Genomic DNA, 21,248 nt, shown 5'->3' with positions numbered 1-21,248 from the left:
CCTAGTATATATCAATGGAACAAACAGTTATATAGTTGATAACAGATGCGTTAACGTATATTCAACTATTGTTATTGATTTTTGACAGACTTTCTTGCCAAATAGTCCAAATTACTATCTTTTTCTAAATTAACAGTATTCTCATAGAAAAATCAAACAAATATTGGAAAGCTGTACACCAAATTTTTGAAAATAATTTTTCTCATCCCTATCTGACATAAGTTTTATAAAAATGTTGATTATGAAGGAAAAAACACATTTTCAAAAAAATCATTGGTTTACGCTTTTTGTTCATATGTGGCGACATGTGTCTTTCAGCTTTGCTGCAAATCCTCTATCGAGGCTTCGGATAGTTTAGTCTGGACTGTGCTCTTTGGATAATCGAACTTCGGATAATCGAAACTTCAGATAATCGAGGCTTCGGATAATCGAGTCTGGACTGTATAAAACTCTTGTTTTCTCACCGTATCTCCAGCTGCGATAATTAAATCTGCAAATATTCGTTTAATGTCGTCTCGAGATGCAATGCAATCCTGCATTTTTGACAGCAATCCGTCCCCACGCTCAATATCATCTAGTGAAATGTCGATAATTTTATTTGCTGGTAAAGTAGAGAGAAAAAAGTCAATTAATTAATACATTAAAACGAATGAAACAGTTTGCAGTTAACCTAAACTAAGTCATGATCAGTTGAATTACGTTGAGATCGAGAAAAAGAGAGATCGAACCAAGAAAATAATGCTCTATGCACAAAAGGAATAATGGGAATGATTATAGGATGCATTTTTTATTACGTAACGCGGTTCCTGGACCCCTTCCCCCTCTCACGTAACAAAATTTCCATGCAAATTTTTAAAATTTTGTATGGAGCGTAATACGGCCTTCGCCCCCTCCCCCATCATCACCCCCAACCTAGTTGCGTAATAATTTTTGACCCCCTCTCCCCTTCGTTACAAATCGTAACAGATGAGCGATACACCCTACCTCCCTGTAACGCGTAACACATGGTCTTTTTGCAATTTTTTTAAGTGCTTATATGAAAATTTTGGCGTAACGTAAAATATTTTTTCATCACACTCACCCCTCGCCCCCCTTCCCCAATTTTCATAACAGACGCCGACACCCCCTCTTAACTGCGTTACGTAATAAAAGAACGCCCCCTTTGCTTGTTTAATAAGGTCACAAATTCAAATTTGTACTATGCATTCTAATTGAAAAAGAATAAAAAAATAATGAAAAGAAAATTTCAATAAATCAAACCTAAAGCTAGGGTTTCTGGAACTAATCGTTCGAATTTTTTCCATGCACTTAGCTGCAGGCAATCTGCCAGATGTGGTGGAATCATCATTAACTCGGAACTGTATTGGAAAATTGTATGCACTGTGCGTGAGAAATCATTAACGAGGGTATTTAATTTTGCCATGTTCGTTGTGTTGTACGAGTTGCCTAGCATGATACATAGGATAACTGAAAAAATATAGAATATTAATTAAATAAAGTTATCCTTTTTTCAAATCATACTTGCCTTCAATGGACCATTTATAGAGTGTAGACTCGATGTTTTGGATTTCGTATGATGGGTTATCTTTAGTAACTCCTTCAGATAAGCTCTGAACAGCTTTCTCACACATTCGTTGTATTGGTAAAACCATCCAGTCAGTATCACGCATCATCAGCGGGTTGAGTAACTTTCGATACTTGAACCATTCCTCATCATCCCTGAAAAGCATTAACGAGTTGTATTGAACCTTTATTTCAAATATGTACTTACATAAAAAACAAGCCACGTTTACATTTGTGTTTTTGGTTGAAATATGTCCAAGACTCAGGTAGCGGATGTTTGGGATACTTGCCCTCATAAACAAACACACTTCTCATCATTTCCGGATCTTTTATGAACACCGCATTTGCCTGGGATATTTTAATCCGAAATATCGGTCCAAATTTTCGGTGGTAATTTGAAACAGTCAGATGCAAACTGAAAAGTTGATGTTGATGGAAAACAATCAGAAAGCTGTTAAAAATACACGAACATATTGTTCATTAATCATATGATATGATTCCAACATGAACAGATAAAACAAATTAGTTTCAATTGAGCTCACTACGCATACCACTATCAACATCTGCTACACATATAAGCTTATCGCTTGCAAATACTAACTTATGCTAAACCATATAACACGCGTTGCTTACGTTTTTTGGGTTTCCAAGACGCACAGCATCGTTGATCGGGCCTAATACTGGGAGGGCCCATGGACCTGGAAGGCGCTCGAATGGAATCTGACCTTTTTTTCGAACCAGCTACGGCTGAGCCTATACTACGCTTTACGTATAGCCACGGCTTTGCAGCGTTGCACATAGTTCCTCAAATTGTTGCTTCCACCACAGCCAAAACCAGACTGCTGAATCGTTTCGATTTTGACTTTGACCTACAGACTCTCGCTCAACACAAGAATGCTTTCTCTTATAATTTCGTATGCTACGTTTGTTTTAGTTTTATTTCGTTTGTATTCATTTTATTGCATACACTTTATTCCGTGGCTATAGTACATGTTTAACACATTGTCTCCTTATCTTATCTTACCGTTTGCCTTTACACATTGTTCCGTTCACGCAGAAAAATAAGGCATATTTGAATCAACAAAACGTTTTGTTGATTTGAAAATCATAATTTTTGTTGAATCAACGCTAAACGTCAAAGCAGCTTTTTCAAAACAACAAAAGACTTTCGTGGAATCGAGAAAATCAAGGTTTGTTTCTGTGGTGACCGCGTGTCTCCTATTAAGAAGAGCGACCGATATGCTCAAGAGTCACAATCCAACTCAGCGCGATACGATCGTTTATCGTGCACACGAGTCCACTGCACTGGTGATGATTCGCCACACGCAGTTGCGCACTTATTGCATATATTATATGTTTACCTATAAAGGCATCCACCACAGTTTCAACGCAAAATCGGCGTTGATTATATTCAACAAAAATTTTGTTGATTCAAACCTCGTACAGGCTGATTCTACAAAACTTTTTTCTGCGTGTTATTATGAAAGATCATATTCAAAGTTGTGTGGTTCTAATGTGCATATAAGGGCAGTGATCTTCAACCGTTACAGTAAAATTAATGAACTGATGTTTGAAACCACTACAAACTCGCAACAGTATGAATATGATAAAACATTTTTTGCAGCATTTTTAAGGCATCGCACAAAAATCACGGTACGGAATACCCCACGAAAAGTCGCGTTTTATCGTATATTCGAATTATTTTCACCGCGAAGCGCCATATCTCTCGGGAACGTGAGACTTTTTGCATTACCGTTGGCTAATTAAGCTCTTTCTATCATATTAAATCGTTTTTCGGTTTGTGTTTATATTGATATATTATTCCTCTGTAAAACTATTCGAAGAAATTTGCACATTTAACTTTTTAAGCGTGAACAAACTTGTCGTGTAAAATCGGATAATATCTCGGAATATTCGAATCGCTATGCTGAAATCAATCTGATATAATATAATTTTGTTCGATCTTTCCGCAGCCGGCTGTCCAAGAAAGAACACTTAAGTAAATAAAAACTCCACCAGCTAAACTTTAAATTTTCTCAACGGCTGCATCCGATTGCTTGCCTTGAGAGTAAATTTTCAATCTTATAAAACTGGGTGCAGAATAGTTGTCCGCAAAGCGGCCTCAATTAAGAACTGTCAAAGCGGAACCAATTTACTGTTCGCATAATTATACCAAGAAGTGGCAAGTATTGTGATCGATCTAAAATTTATTTAGTCAGGAATAAAAAAAAAATCGATGACTATTGAGGTATTCGAAATCAAAACATCTTAATAAGAGGTTTGAAATCGAGTTTGGCATAATTCGACGCTAAAATGTTATAATCGCTATGTCTACAAAATCTATGTTTATGACGCTTTTTTAAATGTTAGCGACGAATTATCAATAACTATCAATAATACTTTCCAAATAATTTTGGATACTCCGATATTATCACTACACATCAAAGATACATAATCTCGTAACTTCCATTCGGTTGCTCTTCTGATTCAAGAAATTCCACCCACTTTTGACACAATTTTTCATCACGTGGAAAACAAAAAAGGCCTCTTTTGGCCGCCCATCGTTTGGTCTACGAAGAAAAAAGTGCGAAGCACTTAATTTTTCATCAAAACATCAACATCAACAGATCCAAATTGTTTCATAATAATTCACTTCAGCAGCAAAAAATATGTCACGCTTGAGCTTGAACATAGCCTTCTACTTTGTTTATGTTTACAGCTGTAGTGCAGATGTATTAGTGGGGAGCAGTGGGGAGCTTTCGAAAATCACATTACGCATTCTGTCTTTTCAGCACCCAGTTATAAAAGACTTAATTTATCAAATGTAAACAGGAACAGTCTCAACAGCAGCTTCCGATAGTCTGCCTTGAGAATAATAACTTACCTTTATGCCAATGGTCGTATCACTTGCTTAGGACGAATCCCAGACCTTTACACTCAGCCAAAACAATCCATACCAGCCATAAGGATACCTTATAGATTTTTTCCATACACAAACCATATAGATTTTATAGGATCAATCAATGGATTTTTTTCCATAAGATAACCTTATAGACGTAATACATGATAAATTGTTGCTTTCATAAGCAAACCGTATATAATTTAAATATGAGAAACCTATAGTTTTTGGTAAATGTATTGGTAAATATATGGCAAACTTATGATTTTTCGAGATTTTCTGCCTTTTAATGCTACAAAATTTAATTAGCCAGAGATTGAAAATTTATTTCAATTAAATTATATTATATTATATTCGTCGTCTTAACAGCTTTCTTCAGGAGAGCCCTTTTTACGGCCGGTCAGCGTTCCGAAACGCCCGCCGCGACTGGCTGAAGTGAAGACTGAACTTTGTGGCCAAAGTTGCCTTCTTAGCGGGTGATGCGTTCCGCACCGGAGGGCCGCCTTCGCAGTCCTTCAACCTTCATCGGCTTTGTAGTCACGCTGTTGGGCATCGAGCGGTCAATGTCAGCGGTGCTGTTTCCGGCGTTTTCATCGACTGCCTGTCTGCAGCCCCGTGAGACAGGTTTCTGAAGAGGTGATCTCAGTAGGTTTAGGGGCTTGAGATGCTTCCGATGACTGCAAAGAAATGAAAAAAGACGGTAATTTAAAAGTTCTAAGCTAATTTGATCGAACTTACCGATTTGACGATCTACTTTTCCGCACTCTGCTGCTGTTGATCTTTCTTCCCCAAACTTGAAGCTCATCTCAGGTGACACCGGTACCGGCGGCCGTGGACGCACTGACACCACCAGATTTGACTGCGCATTTGCATACTGTTCCGGTTGGTCATGGGTTGAGCCGTCTGAAGTGTAACGAATACTTCCGGTGAGGCACGACCTTAGGCACGACGATCATCGAACAACCTCCGCGACGGACTGAACTTCCTTGTAAGGCTTGGTCAAGTGGTGCCTTCCGCGCCGGACTAAAACCTTCCTTCAGTGGAAGGCGTTCGATTTCGGACACCACTTGACCGCCGGCCCGGGAACAACGGCGAAAGATTTTTTCACAGAAGATTTTCCCCGACGAACTTTCAACCGGTCCATTTCCAGACGAGGTGTTCTTTTCTGAAAACTTGAAAACAAACCGAATTGAAAATTAAAATCAGACGAAGAACATAAAAACTGTTCAACAAACCTGAGATATGCTGGAGATAATGCCAATTGTTTGATGTGCTCTGCCATAGTACATTTACTGTTTATATGGTTTACCATATGACTTTTTCACATAAACAGCATTAATGAATGTCATAAGTGAACCTTATAAATTAAATTAAATCTATCATAAGCCATATGTTAAGCATATGAAATGTAAAAATGAGAATGTTTTCGACGTATATATGGTTTGCCATATGAATTTCAAACAATATTTTGGCTGAGTGTACCTTTCACAACTACCAACTCCACGCGATGCTTACGCAGCTCTGTTGTTTAAATTCAATCAAATTTTATCAAACGGTCAATTTGATCGAGTTTCACAATAGGGCTGGGAAAAAGAGCCTGCGGTTTCGCTACACGCAAAGAAATTCCGGTGAACGTTGAATGCTCAACCGGCCTAACCCATCTGATGTTCAAATGATTGAGCATTGGACGTTCTAAAATTACCCACACCACTGTAACCTATGGTATTTGCATCCCAAGATTAGTGCGATCGTTTGTTCCGCGGCACGTTACGGAGGGAGCACTTGAGCAGGCTTGCGGGCAGAACGACCTACTAGCGTAGCTGTCCAGCCCCTACGGACGCTACCAACGCTGCACCGCTAGTTGCGCTAGTCACCGCTAGGAGCGCACGAGATCATAGCAAACGCCCGCCTTGGGTAGCGGCGATGATCAGGACGATGGGACGATGGGAAAAGGAGTCCAGAAGGGGGGAGGTTGAGGATCGCTGAGAAAACCCCGCCATTGCAACGGTCACTTTGCCTGGTATTTTGTACAAGAACGGTCGATACCCGTAATATCACCGTTTCAAAAGTGAAGTTTCGGAAGTGAAGTGGAAGTAGATCCGGTAGACGCCATCCCGGAGGAAAGCCGTCCGACGATCTGGAGATCCGGAAGCAAGCAGGAGGAGCCTGCGTTGATTTGTGGACATCCAGGTAAATGTCGTTGCTTCCCCGATCTATCGCCGTCCAACCTCCCTCCGCCATCGCTAATTTCCGTCCCCATTGTGCCCACAGAACCCCTCGGTGTTCGTACGCTTCGCGTACAGGCCGGCACAGACGCATCCGTCCGCCGTAAGCCACCCGACACCCGCGGAATTCCCCGCGCGGTACCCAGTACCGCCGAGCACGATCGCTCACGCACGAGGATCGCCCGCGACACCGTTCCGGTGTGGGAACCACCCTCGCGACGCCGCCATTTTGGTCTGTTGACCAACCGTCGCGAGATAAGACGCCAGCCTCGCCAGCCGTTACATCAACCGACGCCGGAAACCAGGCAGACCGGTGGATTCGTCCGCCGAAGTCCCAGAGTCCGTCAACACACTCGGGAACGTCGAGGCAGGTGGCGCAGAAGAGGGTCGAGTACGAGAACAGTATCTGACCGCCCATAGTGGTCGCTGAACGTGAGAGGAAGACGTGTCCCGCCCCGGTTGACCGAGTCCCGGAGGTCGGTGGAGGCGTGTAGCCGTTGTTCCAGGAACGCGAGCTGAGAGTGGAGAGAAAGCGGAAGCAGCAGTTCCGGAAAGGGCCCGAAGAAGAAGGAAGAAGGACGTGTGAGGTAGGAGTAGCTTTTAAGAAAGTGGGAGAACGAGGAACGGTACTACGCAGCTTGGCTGCCAATAAATGTTTGTAACCGGAATAAAGTGGGTTTGTTTTGTCCGTAGGTCCAATCGAGTGTTTCCCTTTCCGATTCCGGATTAACATGCCGACCCTGAGGCAAAGAGGGGGGTCTCACTAATGCTGGAGTAGCCCACCATTAGTTACACCACGGCATAACGATTCATACGATTTCGTTTTTGTCTTGGTATGCGTGATATTTGCTGGCAACGCACCGTCTAGCGGAGAATTTCTTCTTCATCCTTTTTAAAATAGCCCACTCTTCTTCGTGAGCAATAGGCAATCAAACGTCAAAATTACCCCCCACTAGAGGGCGCTGAAACTTGGGGTGATGTTTTCATTATAACCTACAGCGAGTAAATTGATTTGAAATTGTTTTATTTCATCATAAAATCGACATTAATAGCAAATTATGCCATTTTCAGGTAAGAAATAAATACCTTAATTGATATAAACGAAAATATTTTTGTGATGGCCAGTTTAACCTGTTCATTATCTGATTCAAAATAAGGGAATGTTTTAATTAACCAAAATCTAACTAATCAATTGAGAATGTAGATTATTCAAGTGGACAAATATTTTTTAAAGTCACATCTACCATAAAAGCAAAGCTCTGCTTGAAAAATGGTAATTGGAATGATTTTCAAAATTAGCAATCTAACCTCATTTTCGCGTTTTCAATCCGGATCACAGATTTTTCAATGAAAAAGGAAACTTAGCAAAAACACAAAAATCAGTCGATAGAACTTTTTATTTCTTACCTCCTGTTTACTTTATTTTATTCCAAAAGATCAATTTTCTTTTAAAAAACCTTAAAATAGTTTTAACTCCCCTTTGCACTTATCGCGCAAAAACGTAAACGTAACCTTGCACCAAAGTTCTCCTACTCGAATGTAGATGGCGAATCGAGTTTTTAGCTTTGGTTTTGGGGGCCTATTTGACGTTTCATATTTTCTCGCAGTAGACGTTTTCAGTTTTTTTCGAGCATCGGCCGCGTCGGACCGCGAAGTTTTCCGCCGGTGATTACGGTGAGCCGCACGGTCGGGCGTGCCCCAAAGTGGTCCCCGTAGATGGACATTTATCCCGCGGTTGACGATCCCAGCAGGCAAAAGGTATGTGAAGTGCGACGCAAACAAGGTGAAAAAAAGTGAGAAAATTTGTGTTTTCCTGTTTGTTTGCCGTGGTTCGCCACGAATCAAAAAGTGCCCCCGCAAAAAAGAAATGGGAACCGAGGAGGTCACATCCCGGTGGCCCAACTAGAATTGATCTACTGCACTACGAAGCGGGCTCCTCTGGTGGAACTACTGCCGGTGCCGGACGCAGCCTGCTGGTTGCAGTTTGCGTCCACTCGCGGGACATGACCCGGCAGACAGCCTACTGCGATGAGCAGCTGTTGCGGGAAGATTTTGCTCGGAACTTTCGGATGGCTGAGGAATCGTAGAAACTTATTCGAGTTTATAGCCGGGCCATTTATAAACCGTGTCGCGATCAAAATTTCAAACGTGGCCGCGGTTTGCAGGTGGGAGTTGTGCGTGCTGAATGAGGGGAATTGCGGGGAGAAGGAGGGGTTGATTTATTTGTGGACGTTTCCAAAGGTCCCGATGGATGTAGCGAGTACATTTTGTAACGGTACGGCAGCTGGAAGGCGCGTTGTTTTGAATTTATCACGTACGGTGATTACGCGTTTTAGACGGAGTACATCCAGGTGGTTCCGCCGGAGACGTTACGCCTCAACAAGTGCCCGGACAAGGGCGAGTTCCTGTTCTCGGTCAACAAGGTCATGTGGGAGAACAGCCAGGACATGTGTGAGTGCAACCAGAATTACGGCATTCTGCAGTTGGTGGTGAAGGTTCGCTGAAATGGAGCACTTGAGCACTCATTGCGTGAAAAGCGGCACCATGGTCATCGGATGTGCCATCGAACGGTTTATCCCGCATGAAACCCAGCGCTTTTAATTCCGCACGCGCTGCCCTGTGTGCGGCACTCGCAGAAGTCGTGCTGTTAGCTTCGATCGCAGCTTCCGCAACCGGCAGGTGTAGATTTAAAGCCGGACGAACAAACCGGACAGTACGCGAACGTCGAACGGGAACCGGTAATGTTGTACCGGGTATTTGTGGAGTTTATTGACGAAACTGCACGGAAAGGAGTTCCACCTTAAATTAAGCAATTCAAATTAGCTGGCTTCAAATCAGCTGGCTGGTGGAACAGCGATTCTTTTGGTTAAATTAGCTAAAATTACAGATAAATTTACCAACTTGGGATTGGTGAAATAGCTAACCCTGATTGCTGATTTGCTATCCAAAACTGACAGCCCAAATCAAAATGACAGGAGAGATTTTACCAAAAATGATGGTGTTTCAGCACAATTTTGCCTACTTTTTACCGAAAAACTAGCTGGAACCGGCAGCATGGATTTTTTGACAGATCATCAGTTCGAGACCAACACAAAGCAAGAGAACGTCTCGTATCGTGTTTGATCCTGTTTAAGCTGCTCAGTTCGCGGAGTTTTGTGACGATTCTGCGTTTGAAAGTCGAAAGTGCAAGTGCAAAAGGTGGAGATGGTGCGTGAGTGAATGGATTTAAAGCCAGGAAGATTTTCTGCGGGCTGAGATCTTCAGTTGATTAGGTGAGAAGTTTTTTTTGTGTTGAGGTAAAGAGGTTAGAAGTTGAGCCTCTAATTTTTGTTTGGACGATTGGTGGCATCCCTTTGTCGTGAACCCTTTGGCGGGGGAGGTGGAGGCTGGCGTTTGTCCACACTCCACTTTTTGTATGGACATCTGTCTAAGTAGGGGGTGAGGCTGCGGGTACAGAGTGTCTAGATATAGACTGGCCAATGTTTGACAGATCCAAAATAAGTTATGTTTAGTTTAATTAAACTGAATATAGTTAAAAAGAAATAAATTTAGTCAAGTGTAGTTATATCTAGAATTTTTTGTTAAATTTAATTAAATTTAATTTAATTAAATTTCGTTACATTAGGTAGAATTAAGTTCACTTGTTGTTAAAAGTTGTTTGGTAAAACTAAGTTGAATTAAGTAAATTTTAGTTGAATTAGGTAAAATTAAGTTAAATTAAGTGAAATTAAGTTAAATTAAGTTGAATTAAGCTAAATTTAGTTAAATTAAGTTAAATTAAGTTAAATTAAGTTAAAATAAGTTAAATTAAGTTAAATTTAGTTAAATTTAGTTAAATTTAGTTAAATTTAGTTAAATTTAGTAAAATTTAGTTAAATTTAGTTAAATTTAGTTAAATTTAGTTAAATTTAGTTAAATTTAGTTAAATTTAGTTAAATTTAGTTAAATTTAGTTAAATTTAGTTAAATTTAGTTAAATTTAGTTAAATTTAGTTAAATTTAGTTTAATTTAGTTAAATTTAGTTAAATTTAGTTAAATTTAGTTGAATTTAGTTAAATTTAGTTAAATTTAGTTAAATTTAGTTAAATTTAGTTAAATTTAGTTAAATTTAGTTAAATTTAGTTAAATTTAGTTAAATTTAGTTAAATTTAGTTAAATTTAGTTAAATTTAGTTAAATTTAGTTTAATTTAGTTAAATTTAGTTAAATTTAGTTAAATTTAGTTAAATTTAGTTAAATTTAGTTAAATTTAGTTAAATTTAGTTAAATTTAGTTAAATTTAGTTAAATTTAGTTAAATTTAGTTAAATTTAGTAGAATTTTGTTAAATTTAGTTAAATTAAGTTGAATTAAGTTAAATTAAGTTGAGTTAAGTTAAATTAATTTTTTAATATTTTTGTATTTTTATATTTTTGTATTTTTTAATTTTTGTATTTTTGTATTTTTGTATTTTTGTATTTTTGTATTTTAGTATTTTTGTATTTTAGTATTTTTGTATTTTTGTATTTTTGTATTTTTGTATTTTTGTATTTTTGTATTTTTGTATTTTTGTATTTTTGTATTTTTGTATTTTTGTATCTTTGTATTTTTGTATTTTTGTATTTTTGTATTTTGTATTTTTGTATTTTTGTATTTTTGTATTTTTGTATTTTTGTATTTTTGTATTTTTGTATTTTTGTATTTTTGTATTTTTGTATTTTTGTATTTTTGTATTTTTGTATTTTTGTATTTTTGTATTTTTGTATTTTTGTATTTTGTATTTTTGTATTTTTGTATTTTTGTATTTTGTATTTTTGTATTTTTGTATTTTTGTATTTTTGTATTTTTGTATTTTGTATTTTTGTATTTTGTATTTTTGTATTTTTGTATTTTTGTATTTTTGTATTTTTGTATTTTTGTATTTTTGTATTTTTGTATTTTTGTATTTTTGTATTTTTGTATTTTTGTATTTTTGTATTTTTGTATTTTTGTATTTTTGTATTTTTGTTTTTGTATTTTTGTATTTTTGTATTTTTGTATTTTGTATTTTTGTATTTTTGTATTTTGTATTTTTGTATTTTTGTATTTTTGTATTTTTGTATTTTTGTATTTTTGTATTTTTGTATTTTGTATTTTTGTATTTTGTATTTTTGTATTTTTGTATTTTTGTATTTTTGTATTTGTATTTTGTATTTTTGTATTTTTGTATTTTTGTATTTTGTATTTTTGTATTTTGTATTTTTGTATTTTTGTATTTTTGTATTTTTGTATTTTGTATTTTTGTATTTTTGTATTTTTGTATTTTTGTATTTTTGTATTTTTGTATTTTTGTATTTTGTATTTTTGTATTTTTGTATTTTTGTATTTTTGTATTTTGTATTTTGTATTTTTGTATTTTTGTATTTTTGTATTTTTGTATTTTTGTATTTTTGTATTTTTGTATTTTTGTATTTTTGTATTTTTGTATTTTTGTATTTTTGTATTTTTGTATTTTTGTATTTTTGTATTTTTGTATTTTTGTATTTTTGTATTTTTGTATTTTTGTATTTTTGTATTTTGTATTTTTGTATTTTTGTATTTTTGCATTTTGTATTTTTGTATTTTTGTATTTTTGTATTTTTGTATTTTTGTATTTTTGTATTTTTGTATTTTTGTATTTTTGTATTTTTGTATTTTTGTATTTTTGTATTTTTGTATTTTTGTATTTTTGTATTTTTGTATTTTTGTATGTTTGTATTTTTGTATTTTTGTATTTTTGTACTAGCAATTTCTACGTGACGTTGGACCATAGTACGTTAGCATTACTTTAAATGGTCGTAATTTCTAATTTGATGAATTTTGATATGTCACATGACATAATTCCTTGCATATTCCAAAGTGACCCGGTTACCGGTGACCTGTTCCGGAGTGGCCAGGTTGGACCAGAAGACGTTGGCATCACTTAAAATGGCCATAGTTTTTAATTCCTTGAATTTTGATATGTCAAAATTCAAGGAATTAAAATGGCCATAGCCATGGCCACTTAAAATCACCATAGTTTTTAATTCCTTGAATTTTGATATGTCAAAATTCAAGGAATTAAAAGCTATGGCCATTTTAAGTGATGCCAACGTTTTCTGGTCCAACCTGGCCACGCCGGAACGGGTCACTTGTGATCGGTGACCACTTGGGGTTACTTCGGAATTTCCAAGGATCCAGGTCATGTGACATATCAAAATTCAAGAAAAAAACTATGACCATTTTAAGTGATGCCAACGTCCCCTGGTCCATCCTGGCCACTCCGGAACGGATCACCGGTAACCGGTGGCCACTTGGGGACACTTCGGAATTTGCAAGGAACCAGGTCATGTGACATATCAAAATTCAAGAAATTAAAAACTATGGCCATTTTAAGTGATGCCAACGTCTTCTGGTCCAACCTGGCCACGCCGGAACGGGTCACCGGTAACCGGGGCACTTTGGAATTTGCAAGGAATTATACCGGTGACCCGTTCCGGAGTGGCCAGGTTGGGCCAGAGGACGTTGGCATCACTTAAAATGGTCATTGTTTTGAATTTCTTGAATTTTGATATGTCACATGACCTGGTTCCTTGCAAATTCCGAAGTGTCCCCAAGTGGCCACCTGTTACCGGTGACCCGTTCCGGAGTGGCCAGGTTGGCCCAGGTTCCGTCGGCATCACTCCAATTAAGTAGGTTCTCGGTATCTTTCATATGCCATCAAAAAAACCACAATCGGTTAAATTATCTAATTTTAGTATCCGAATAACTGATTGCAGATAAATAAATTTCTTACCTCGGGCCAAAATTAAATAGTTCATCTCGTAATAATTGAATGATACCCAGCAACTGTCACTTTTTTTTAAATAATTTCTGAACGATCTTCTTCTCTGTTTCAAAGCTGTGGCAACGCCCACAATGGACCACGCGTCCCTTGAAACGTGAACAAAAGTCATACGTTGATTCCCATAAACGTGAACAAAGTTAATGAAAATTTCCTCGAAGAAAAATTTCATGCTTTTTGTTCGCATGTGCGTGAACAAATGTACAGTCATCGCTCATATTCGGAACAGTTTACAGATCGGCCAATGTTCAACAAATCATATAAAATCGATAATTGAACATAATGATTTGCTTTTACCTTCATGTGAAAGCTCTTCTTGCGATCTTTCGATTGATGTATAGACCGGCTGTACATTTTAAGTTTTACATCAAGTTTTCAAAGAAAAACATTGACCCTTGAAATCCACAAATTCGGAACACTTTTTCTTACGATGTAAACAAACTTTTTTCTTTCTCCAGGAGTACATATTTTTTACAAAATAATGACTTTGCACTCTGAAACCAATAAAACTCATGCTTAGTAATGTTTTATGAATGGTGTTGCCGCAAGTATTGTGCGTTAGATTTATTCGATTAGCACGGTGCACTCCCTCGATGTGTTTGACGGACTGAGAAGATCAACGTCAAAGGGAGGATAATTAACTTCAGCCCAAGAAGGAGAAGGTTTCGATTTAGTCATTGGTACATGCCAAGTTTAGTTTATATTGTTACGAATTAGTATAGAAGAAACTCCAGTTTTAGTTCAACACTACATCATAGATCGTTGAATCCTTTGAATGGTAGTGCTGATAGGATATTACGGTCCTGTTCAGCAACGGAGAAGGACAACCATGGGTGGTCTCTCATGCTCATGCTCATGCTCAAGAAACTCCAGTTTTAGTTCAACACTGTGAAAGTGAGTAAACCTTAACATTAAACCTAAATAATACTAAATTTGAATAAATTACAGTTTTGAAGCTGACTGAAATAAGCTGCTCTCAAAACGGTGTTTGGATTCTTCGACTATTCGCAACATACTTCAAAGTTTTACAACCCTAAAAGTTGATAAAACGACTCTAACCACCAGTGGTGCCTGGATAATCCCGGAACAATGATCAACCAACCTGGAACAGTACATCAACCATTCCTTGGTGTTGGTGTTCACGATCATCACAGCCAGGATGACGAGAGAAACCCACTGAAATTTGAGGTTAACAGTGACACATCAGGCTGTGGTTCTTCCGTCAGCTCAGAATATCTTCAAGCTAGGATTCGGCTACTCGAGGAACGAAGGAAGTTTCGCTTGAACTACGCCCGACAGGAAGAAGAATATTTCAAGCAAAAACTACAGCTCCTGGCTCAGCTGGAAGAGATCGACAGTGACGTCAACAAGTTCAGCAGCAAATACGAACATCGGAACTACGCGCAAGGAAATGTTACTCACTGGCTAGGAGGAGAAAACAACGATTCCCGTCAAGCAAACCCGATGACGTCACCTTCAACAATGTTTCCAGAAGACGATAGATCAAGGTCATCGTCGTCGTCGTGTTCTGCACTCACCAGATCCTCTGCCGAAAGAAAGGTGCCACAACACCACTCAATCGGCGACGTGTATGGGTCATCCAACGGGTCGGGGCAATCTTCTTCAAATCTTGCCTGGCCAGGGTTGAGCTCGTCGCAGCTAGCTGCTCGTCAGGTCATCCCAAGTGAACTACCGTCGTTCGCTGGACACCCTCAGGACTGGCCACTCTTCAGCAGCGCATTTCGAACTTCCACACAGGCGTGCGGTTTTAGTGATGTGGAAAACATAGTGAGATTACTAAGACCAGCATTGGAATGCGTAAAAAGTCGTTTGTTGCTGCCCGTGTTTGTTCCAAGTATAATGAAAACGCTGGAAAGATTCTTTGGTAGGCCAGAACTCATTATAAATAGCTTGTTGGGGAACATAGAATTTGTCGCGGTGCCAAAATCGGAAAATTTGGGTTCGATCATTCGGTTTGGAATAGCAGTTCAAAATCTGGTTGATCATGTAGTCATGTTAAATGAGCAAAACCACTTGCGGAATCCATTGTTGTTATCTGAATTGGTAAGCAAATTGCCTGCTAGTTTTCAGCTGAAATGGTCAACATTCAAAATGAGCAGGGCTACACACTTCGAAAAATTCGTGTAATTTTCTGTTGATTCAATGCACATAACTGGAGCGTCAAATAAGACGTAAGATTATGTCTGATTTGAATATAACACGAGCCACACAACCAACCGAAGTCGCGTAAAATTACATTAAACGTCATTCTTGTGGGAAAACATTCTTATTGGAATTAGTTAATTCATACGAAATGAAAGGTCACATGTTTATATTCGATTTTATCGGTATTTTTATTGAACATAACAAGAATTGTATTAAACTCATCACAATAATTGTATTATTCATCACTTTGACTCACAACACTTTTGTTTTTCCGTTTTATTTTGATCACTGAAATCCCTCGCACCCCGTCTCCGAATTCCCGACGATTCCCCGGAGGTCCACTTGCAATCAGTTCTCTCGTGCCACTTTTTGTCCTCACCGGGCTGAACTGGTAACAGGTCTTGACTAGCCGGCTGATCTGATCCGGTCTTCATCAGCATCATAGTTCACTTCGGCCTGGCCAAAGCGCACATTCCAGAAAGAATTCCGACGGAAGGAAAAGCATCTGTAAAATTATGAAACTGATAATAATTAATCTGGAAAACACGAAAGTCAGTTATATTTACCTTTGTTATTTCCAAATAAATGTCATCAATGAATGATGGATATTATTTCCGGACAAATTTAAGTTGATTTTTTAGAAAGATCGAGCCTCAGCTGCAGCCGCACAAAAATTTGGTTTACGCAACATGGCTGACATTTGTTCAACTGTCAAGCAGGATGAATCGTCGCGTCGTTGGATTAAGTTTCATTTCACTTAAAATTACATCAAAAGACACGCTCCAGACATGTACATTAAACGAAACGTAAAATTCATTCAAAAGAGTATTGTTTATAATTTCATGTGATGTAATATTCTAGTTATGTGTGTGCGGTTAAAATTTGAAGAGTTTTGTGATAATAAACGCAATTTTACATCACATTTTGGATTACATGCATTGTTTTTAAATGATGTTTGAGATTACGTAATGTGTAAAATTCAGAATTTTTAGTGTGTAATGTTGATTTGAATACATTCAATGATTTCATGTCTAGCTTACTTGATCTGGCTATAGATGTTACGAGCATAACAGATATATTTGATCTAGGATCGGATAGGTTGACAAAATCGTGCTATCTCTGTAAGGATTCGGGTCATGAAATAGCACTGTGCGAGAAGTTTCGAGGTTTGAATGTAGATAGTCGATGGAAGGTTGTGCGTCTGAATAGACTTTGTAAAATAGGGAGCTGGGGGTAAGACGGCCAGGCGGGGTAAGACGGCCACCCCACTGTTTTACTACGTATACTAATGAATATTACTAAAATGTTTAGCAATACTTTTCCTCATGCTAAATAATGCATATGGAGTCACCTTTGCCAAAAATATTGTTTGAAATAGTATAAAAATAGCTCAAAATAAACAAATAATTTTTGAACTTGAAACTGGATGTAATTATCATGAATTACAACTAAGGCATTTTTGTTAGATAACAATATGTTTTCCTGTCTTCAAATATTTTTTCATGTTAAATTGAAGTTTTCCCTAGATTATGTCCCTCGAAAAGTTTAGAAAATGCGATGAGCTATTTACAAAAATTGTTCAAAAAAATAATTTATTTGAGGGCAAGACGGCCACCTCCTCCGGGGTAAGACGGCCACCCGTAATTTGTAGATTTTAATTGATATAGGTTATATTTTTGACGGTTTTTGACTATTATGACATATTTGTAGATAAGGAAAAGCATTTTCAATAAAACTATCCATTTTTAATCAAAATGCTGTTAACTACCGTTTCGACAACATTCTTTACTGTGATATAGCAAAACTCATTGAATAGTATGAAATCCTATCAAACTTTTCATAAAAATCGCTAATTTAATATTGTTTACATAATTTTGATTTACTTATTCTAATCAAAATACACAAACTAATTATTTTGCATCAAATTGTGTTTGTTTTGTAGTAAAATTCACAGTTTTTCATAAAATGTGGTCGCAATAATATGAAATTCACTGAGCCAAAATATGAAAATTTTTAAACAGCATTTTTCTTCACATTTGAAACCTGATTTTTCAACCAAAATAGTTATGATGTTCAGAGAAGTCTGTTCAACCAACCTTGTAGGAATTTGGGTGGATTTAGCAAAGTTATTAAGTTAATTTATAGCACTGGCCGTCTTACCCCACATGGGTGGCCGTCTTACCCCGCGTATTTCATATATATACGATTTCAATTATTTTTTTAAAATTCCTGAAAAGTATTGAAAATTGGTTTTTAGACTAACTAATTTATGTCATTTAATCAAAATAATCTGTTGTGTAAATTTTATTAGACTTCTCCCTTAGGGTGGCCGGGCGATTGCTCAGGGACCACAAATCTCAGAGGGTCGGTCTTACCCAGTCACGGCGTTCTCACAGGATTCTTACAAAATTCTAGCAGAGCGAAAATATTCTTACTAGAACTATGCCATCATCCTGCCAGAACTGTGCAAGAATTCTCAGAGAATTCTAGCTCAAATGCAATAACCGGTTCTAGCACCCGGTCACGAGATTTTCTGGCAGAAATAGTTCTGCTAGAATCCTGCTAGAATGATTCTGGCAGGCATGTAAGAATTTTGTTAGAAATTTACTAGAATGTTCTAGCAGAGCGAAATCTGTAAGAATTCTGCTAAAATTTTACGGGAATGTTCTGACATGAAGACTTTTTTTCGCCATCCTGGTGGTGGCGAACAAAGTTTCGCCAAAACCGCGTGTTTACCGGCGATCTTTCTTTCTTTCTGAAATGTGGGAGGAGAAGGTGTTTTCGCGATTCTGGTAAGTTGGTGCAAACGAAATTAAAAATGCAACTTTTTGATATCATGCTTGGTTTGGTTTGGTTTTGGAGCCGTTAAAATCTTCATAATAAATGATTCTTTTTATTTGTTTTCCCAGGGATCTTCAAAGATGGCTGAAATCCATGGATTCACCGCAGATCATGCACAAAAACAAAAATGCGGTAGTTTGCCTCGATTATGTCGCAAGCATCGCAGGAGAATGTCGGTCGATTCCTTGCCGATGCATGGCCACGCAATCGGAACCGATGGAAGCCAGTAGTGAACATTCAAGGAAGACTCGTCGCATCGCACTTAAGGAAAATACCGGGATTTGTACTGTGTACTTTGTGAAGTGATATGAGTGATAACAAAAAACGATGTTGAATAAATATACATTTACCAAGATAATTACTGAATATTTATTTGTTTTTTTTTTCTACTTAATAATTCTAGCAAAAATCTAGCAGGATTCTAACAGAATTCTCTGCCATCACATTCTAGCAAAATTCTTACAGAATTCTAGCAGCGGGCCTGTCAGAATAGTTCTAGCAAAATTCTAGCAAGATTCTAGCAGAACCGGTTGATTTCGCCGGCTCCTGCCCAGTCACGGCGTTCTCACAGGATTCTTACAAAATTCTAGCAGAGCGAAAATATTCTTACTAGAACTATGCCATCATCCTGCCAGAACTGTGCAAGAATTCTCAGAGAATTCTAGCTCAAATGCAATAACCGGTTCTAGCAGGAGCCGGCGAAATCAACCGGTTCTGCTAGAATCTTGCTAGAATTTTGCTAGAACTATTCTGACAGGCCCGCTGCTAGAATTCTGTAAGAATTTTGCTAGAATGTGATGGCAGAGAATTCTGTTAGAATCCTGCTAGATTTTGCTAGAATTATTAAGTAGAAAAAAACAAATAAATATTCAGTAATTATCTTGGTAAATGTATATTTATTCAACATCGTTTTTGTTATCACTCATATCACTTCACAAAGTACACAGTACAAATCCCGGTATTTTCCTTAAGTGCGATGCGACGAGTCTTCCTTGAATGTTCACTACTGGCTTCCATCGGTTCCGATTGCGTGGCCATGCATCGGCAAGGAATCGACCGACATTCTCCTGCGATGCTTGCGACATAATCGAGGCAAACTACCGCATTTTTGTTTTTGTGCATGATCTGCGGTGAATCCATGGATTTCAGCCATCTTTGAAGATCCCTGGGAAAACAAATAAAAAGAAACATTTATTATGAAGATTTTAACGGCTCCAAAACCAAACCAAACCAAGCATGATATCCAAAAGTTGCATTTTTTAATTTCGTTTGCACCAACTTACCAGAATCGCGAAAACACCTTTCTCCTCCCACATTTCAGAAAGAAAGAAAGATCGCCGGTAAACACGCGGTTTTGGCGAAACTTTTGTTCGCCACCACCAGGATGGCGAAAAAATGTCTTCATGTCAGAACATTCCCGTAAAATTTTAGCAGAATTCTTACAGATTTCGCTCTGCTAGAACATTCTAGTAAATTTCTAACAAAATTCTTACATGCCTGCCAGAATCATTCTAGCAGGATTCTAGCAGAACTATTTCTGCCAGAAAATCTCGTGACCGGGATGGACTCAATTTTGAAGGAAATTGGACGTAGAATCCATTTCCGTGATCAAAATTTAGATTAAAATATTTTGTCTACCTGTATTGCGCAATTGAAATCTTTAAATGGCCGTATCTCAAAACAGCCCTATTTATTTTTTAAATTTGACCTCACCATCGTATTCCCCGTCCGATTTTACATAAGAATCACTTATCGACAGAAAGGAATATGTTTCGTTCCAGAGATATCGAATTTTAAAGTTTTAAGTATTTGAGATTACCTAAATTAGCTACACTCGCCGCACATGCTAGAAGCACTCAGTCGTGCTGATCAATAATTACTACTTGGTGTTCTGTAAGATGAATTATTTTTATAATTTCATACGATTTTGAGATAATCAATACCTTGAACAATCCATTGGCTTATTTTTTGATGCACTGTTTTTCCTGATCTCAGTGTCATTTAACCATATTAAGTAAAATTTGAACTTTTAATATTTATTTGCAAATGCTACAACGATTTTACAATATATTTTTAAAAATTATCATTTTTCAATTGTTTTCATATTTCATTTCTTCCCACTTAATCAAATTATTTCCTTTATTTGAAGCGAGAACAAATGTAGAGCTGGCTGTAGTAGATGAAATAATTCTCATGGGTTCTAGAACTTTTGCAATGTGCGGTAGAGAAGTAAAATATTTAAAAATAAATAGAGCAGCAAAAACCCCAAAATTTGCCTTACGGTTTGAAAGATTGATCATATTAAACCGATTTTTATATTGTGAGCCAGTTTCATCTGAAATGATGATTTTTTTCAATTCTGGTACATTTAATTTCAAAAACAAAACCATATACTTCTGATACATGTGGACAGCAGCTGTATCGTCTTCCAAGATTTCTAAATGGTTGACAAACAAAAAAAAAAGATTATTGTTCGGACGGTGTCTAAATCAACACCACTGAAGTTGATCTTAATCAGATAATAAATCAGATTAATCTTTGTGATTTTCATACATTTTTCAGTTTTAAACTTTCCAGAAATCCTCCTCCTTAATCATGCTTCACGAGAGTTTTATTCATGTTGATTCATATTTTTTAACATGATAATGTATCGTACACTTTTTTTAAGTGTTACTTACAAGATCAATTAAAATTTCCTGCTAGCTCTGCGAGAATTCCATTCTGCCCTGTATTGCG

At 37.3% G+C, this 21,248-nt stretch overlaps 2 protein-coding genes and 1 long non-coding RNA gene across 4 annotated transcripts; 1 reads left to right on the top strand and 2 right to left on the bottom strand.

Annotated features, from left to right (window-relative positions):
- Positions 1 to 378: 378 nt before the first annotated feature.
- Positions 379 to 2,852, bottom strand: LOC119765016 (cytochrome P450 315a1, mitochondrial-like). Its single transcript, XM_038249481.1, has 5 exons — positions 2,588 to 2,852; positions 1,772 to 1,978; positions 1,526 to 1,719; positions 1,261 to 1,467; positions 379 to 601 (listed from the first exon to the last, which is right to left on the bottom strand). The coding sequence occupies exons 1-5, from the start codon at positions 2,602 to 2,604 to the stop codon at positions 405 to 407; spliced, it is 822 nt and encodes a 273-aa protein (XP_038105409.1). The 5' UTR covers positions 2,605 to 2,852; the 3' UTR covers positions 379 to 404.
- Positions 2,853 to 8,282: 5,430 nt separating this feature from the next.
- LOC119765493 lies at positions 8,283 to 16,295 on the top strand. Of its 2 annotated transcripts, XM_038249480.1 has the most exons (3): positions 8,283 to 8,445; positions 14,240 to 14,399; positions 14,454 to 16,295. In XM_038249480.1, the coding sequence occupies exon 3, from the start codon at positions 14,595 to 14,597 to the stop codon at positions 15,651 to 15,653; it is 1,059 nt and encodes a 352-aa protein (XP_038105408.1). In that variant the 5' UTR covers positions 8,283 to 8,445; positions 14,240 to 14,399; positions 14,454 to 14,594; the 3' UTR covers positions 15,654 to 16,295. The 2 variants fall into 2 exon arrangements, with proteins under 2 accessions (XP_038105408.1, XP_038105406.1); XM_038249478.1 differs by lacking the exon at positions 8,283 to 8,445 and having other exon boundaries at positions 14,174 to 14,399.
- On the bottom strand, positions 15,835 to 16,453 carry LOC119765498. Its single transcript, XR_005276778.1, has 2 exons — positions 16,238 to 16,453; positions 15,835 to 16,176 (listed from the first exon to the last, which is right to left on the bottom strand). It is a non-coding gene; the product is annotated as an uncharacterized LOC119765498 (long non-coding RNA).
- Between the last annotated feature and the right edge of the window lie 4,795 nt (positions 16,454 to 21,248).

Source organism: Culex quinquefasciatus, chromosome 1 (assembly GCF_015732765.1).
Source record: "Culex quinquefasciatus strain JHB chromosome 1, VPISU_Cqui_1.0_pri_paternal, whole genome shotgun sequence".
Taxonomy (NCBI): domain Eukaryota; kingdom Metazoa; phylum Arthropoda; class Insecta; order Diptera; family Culicidae; genus Culex; species Culex quinquefasciatus.
This window is presented reverse-complemented; position numbering and strand designations above follow the sequence as displayed.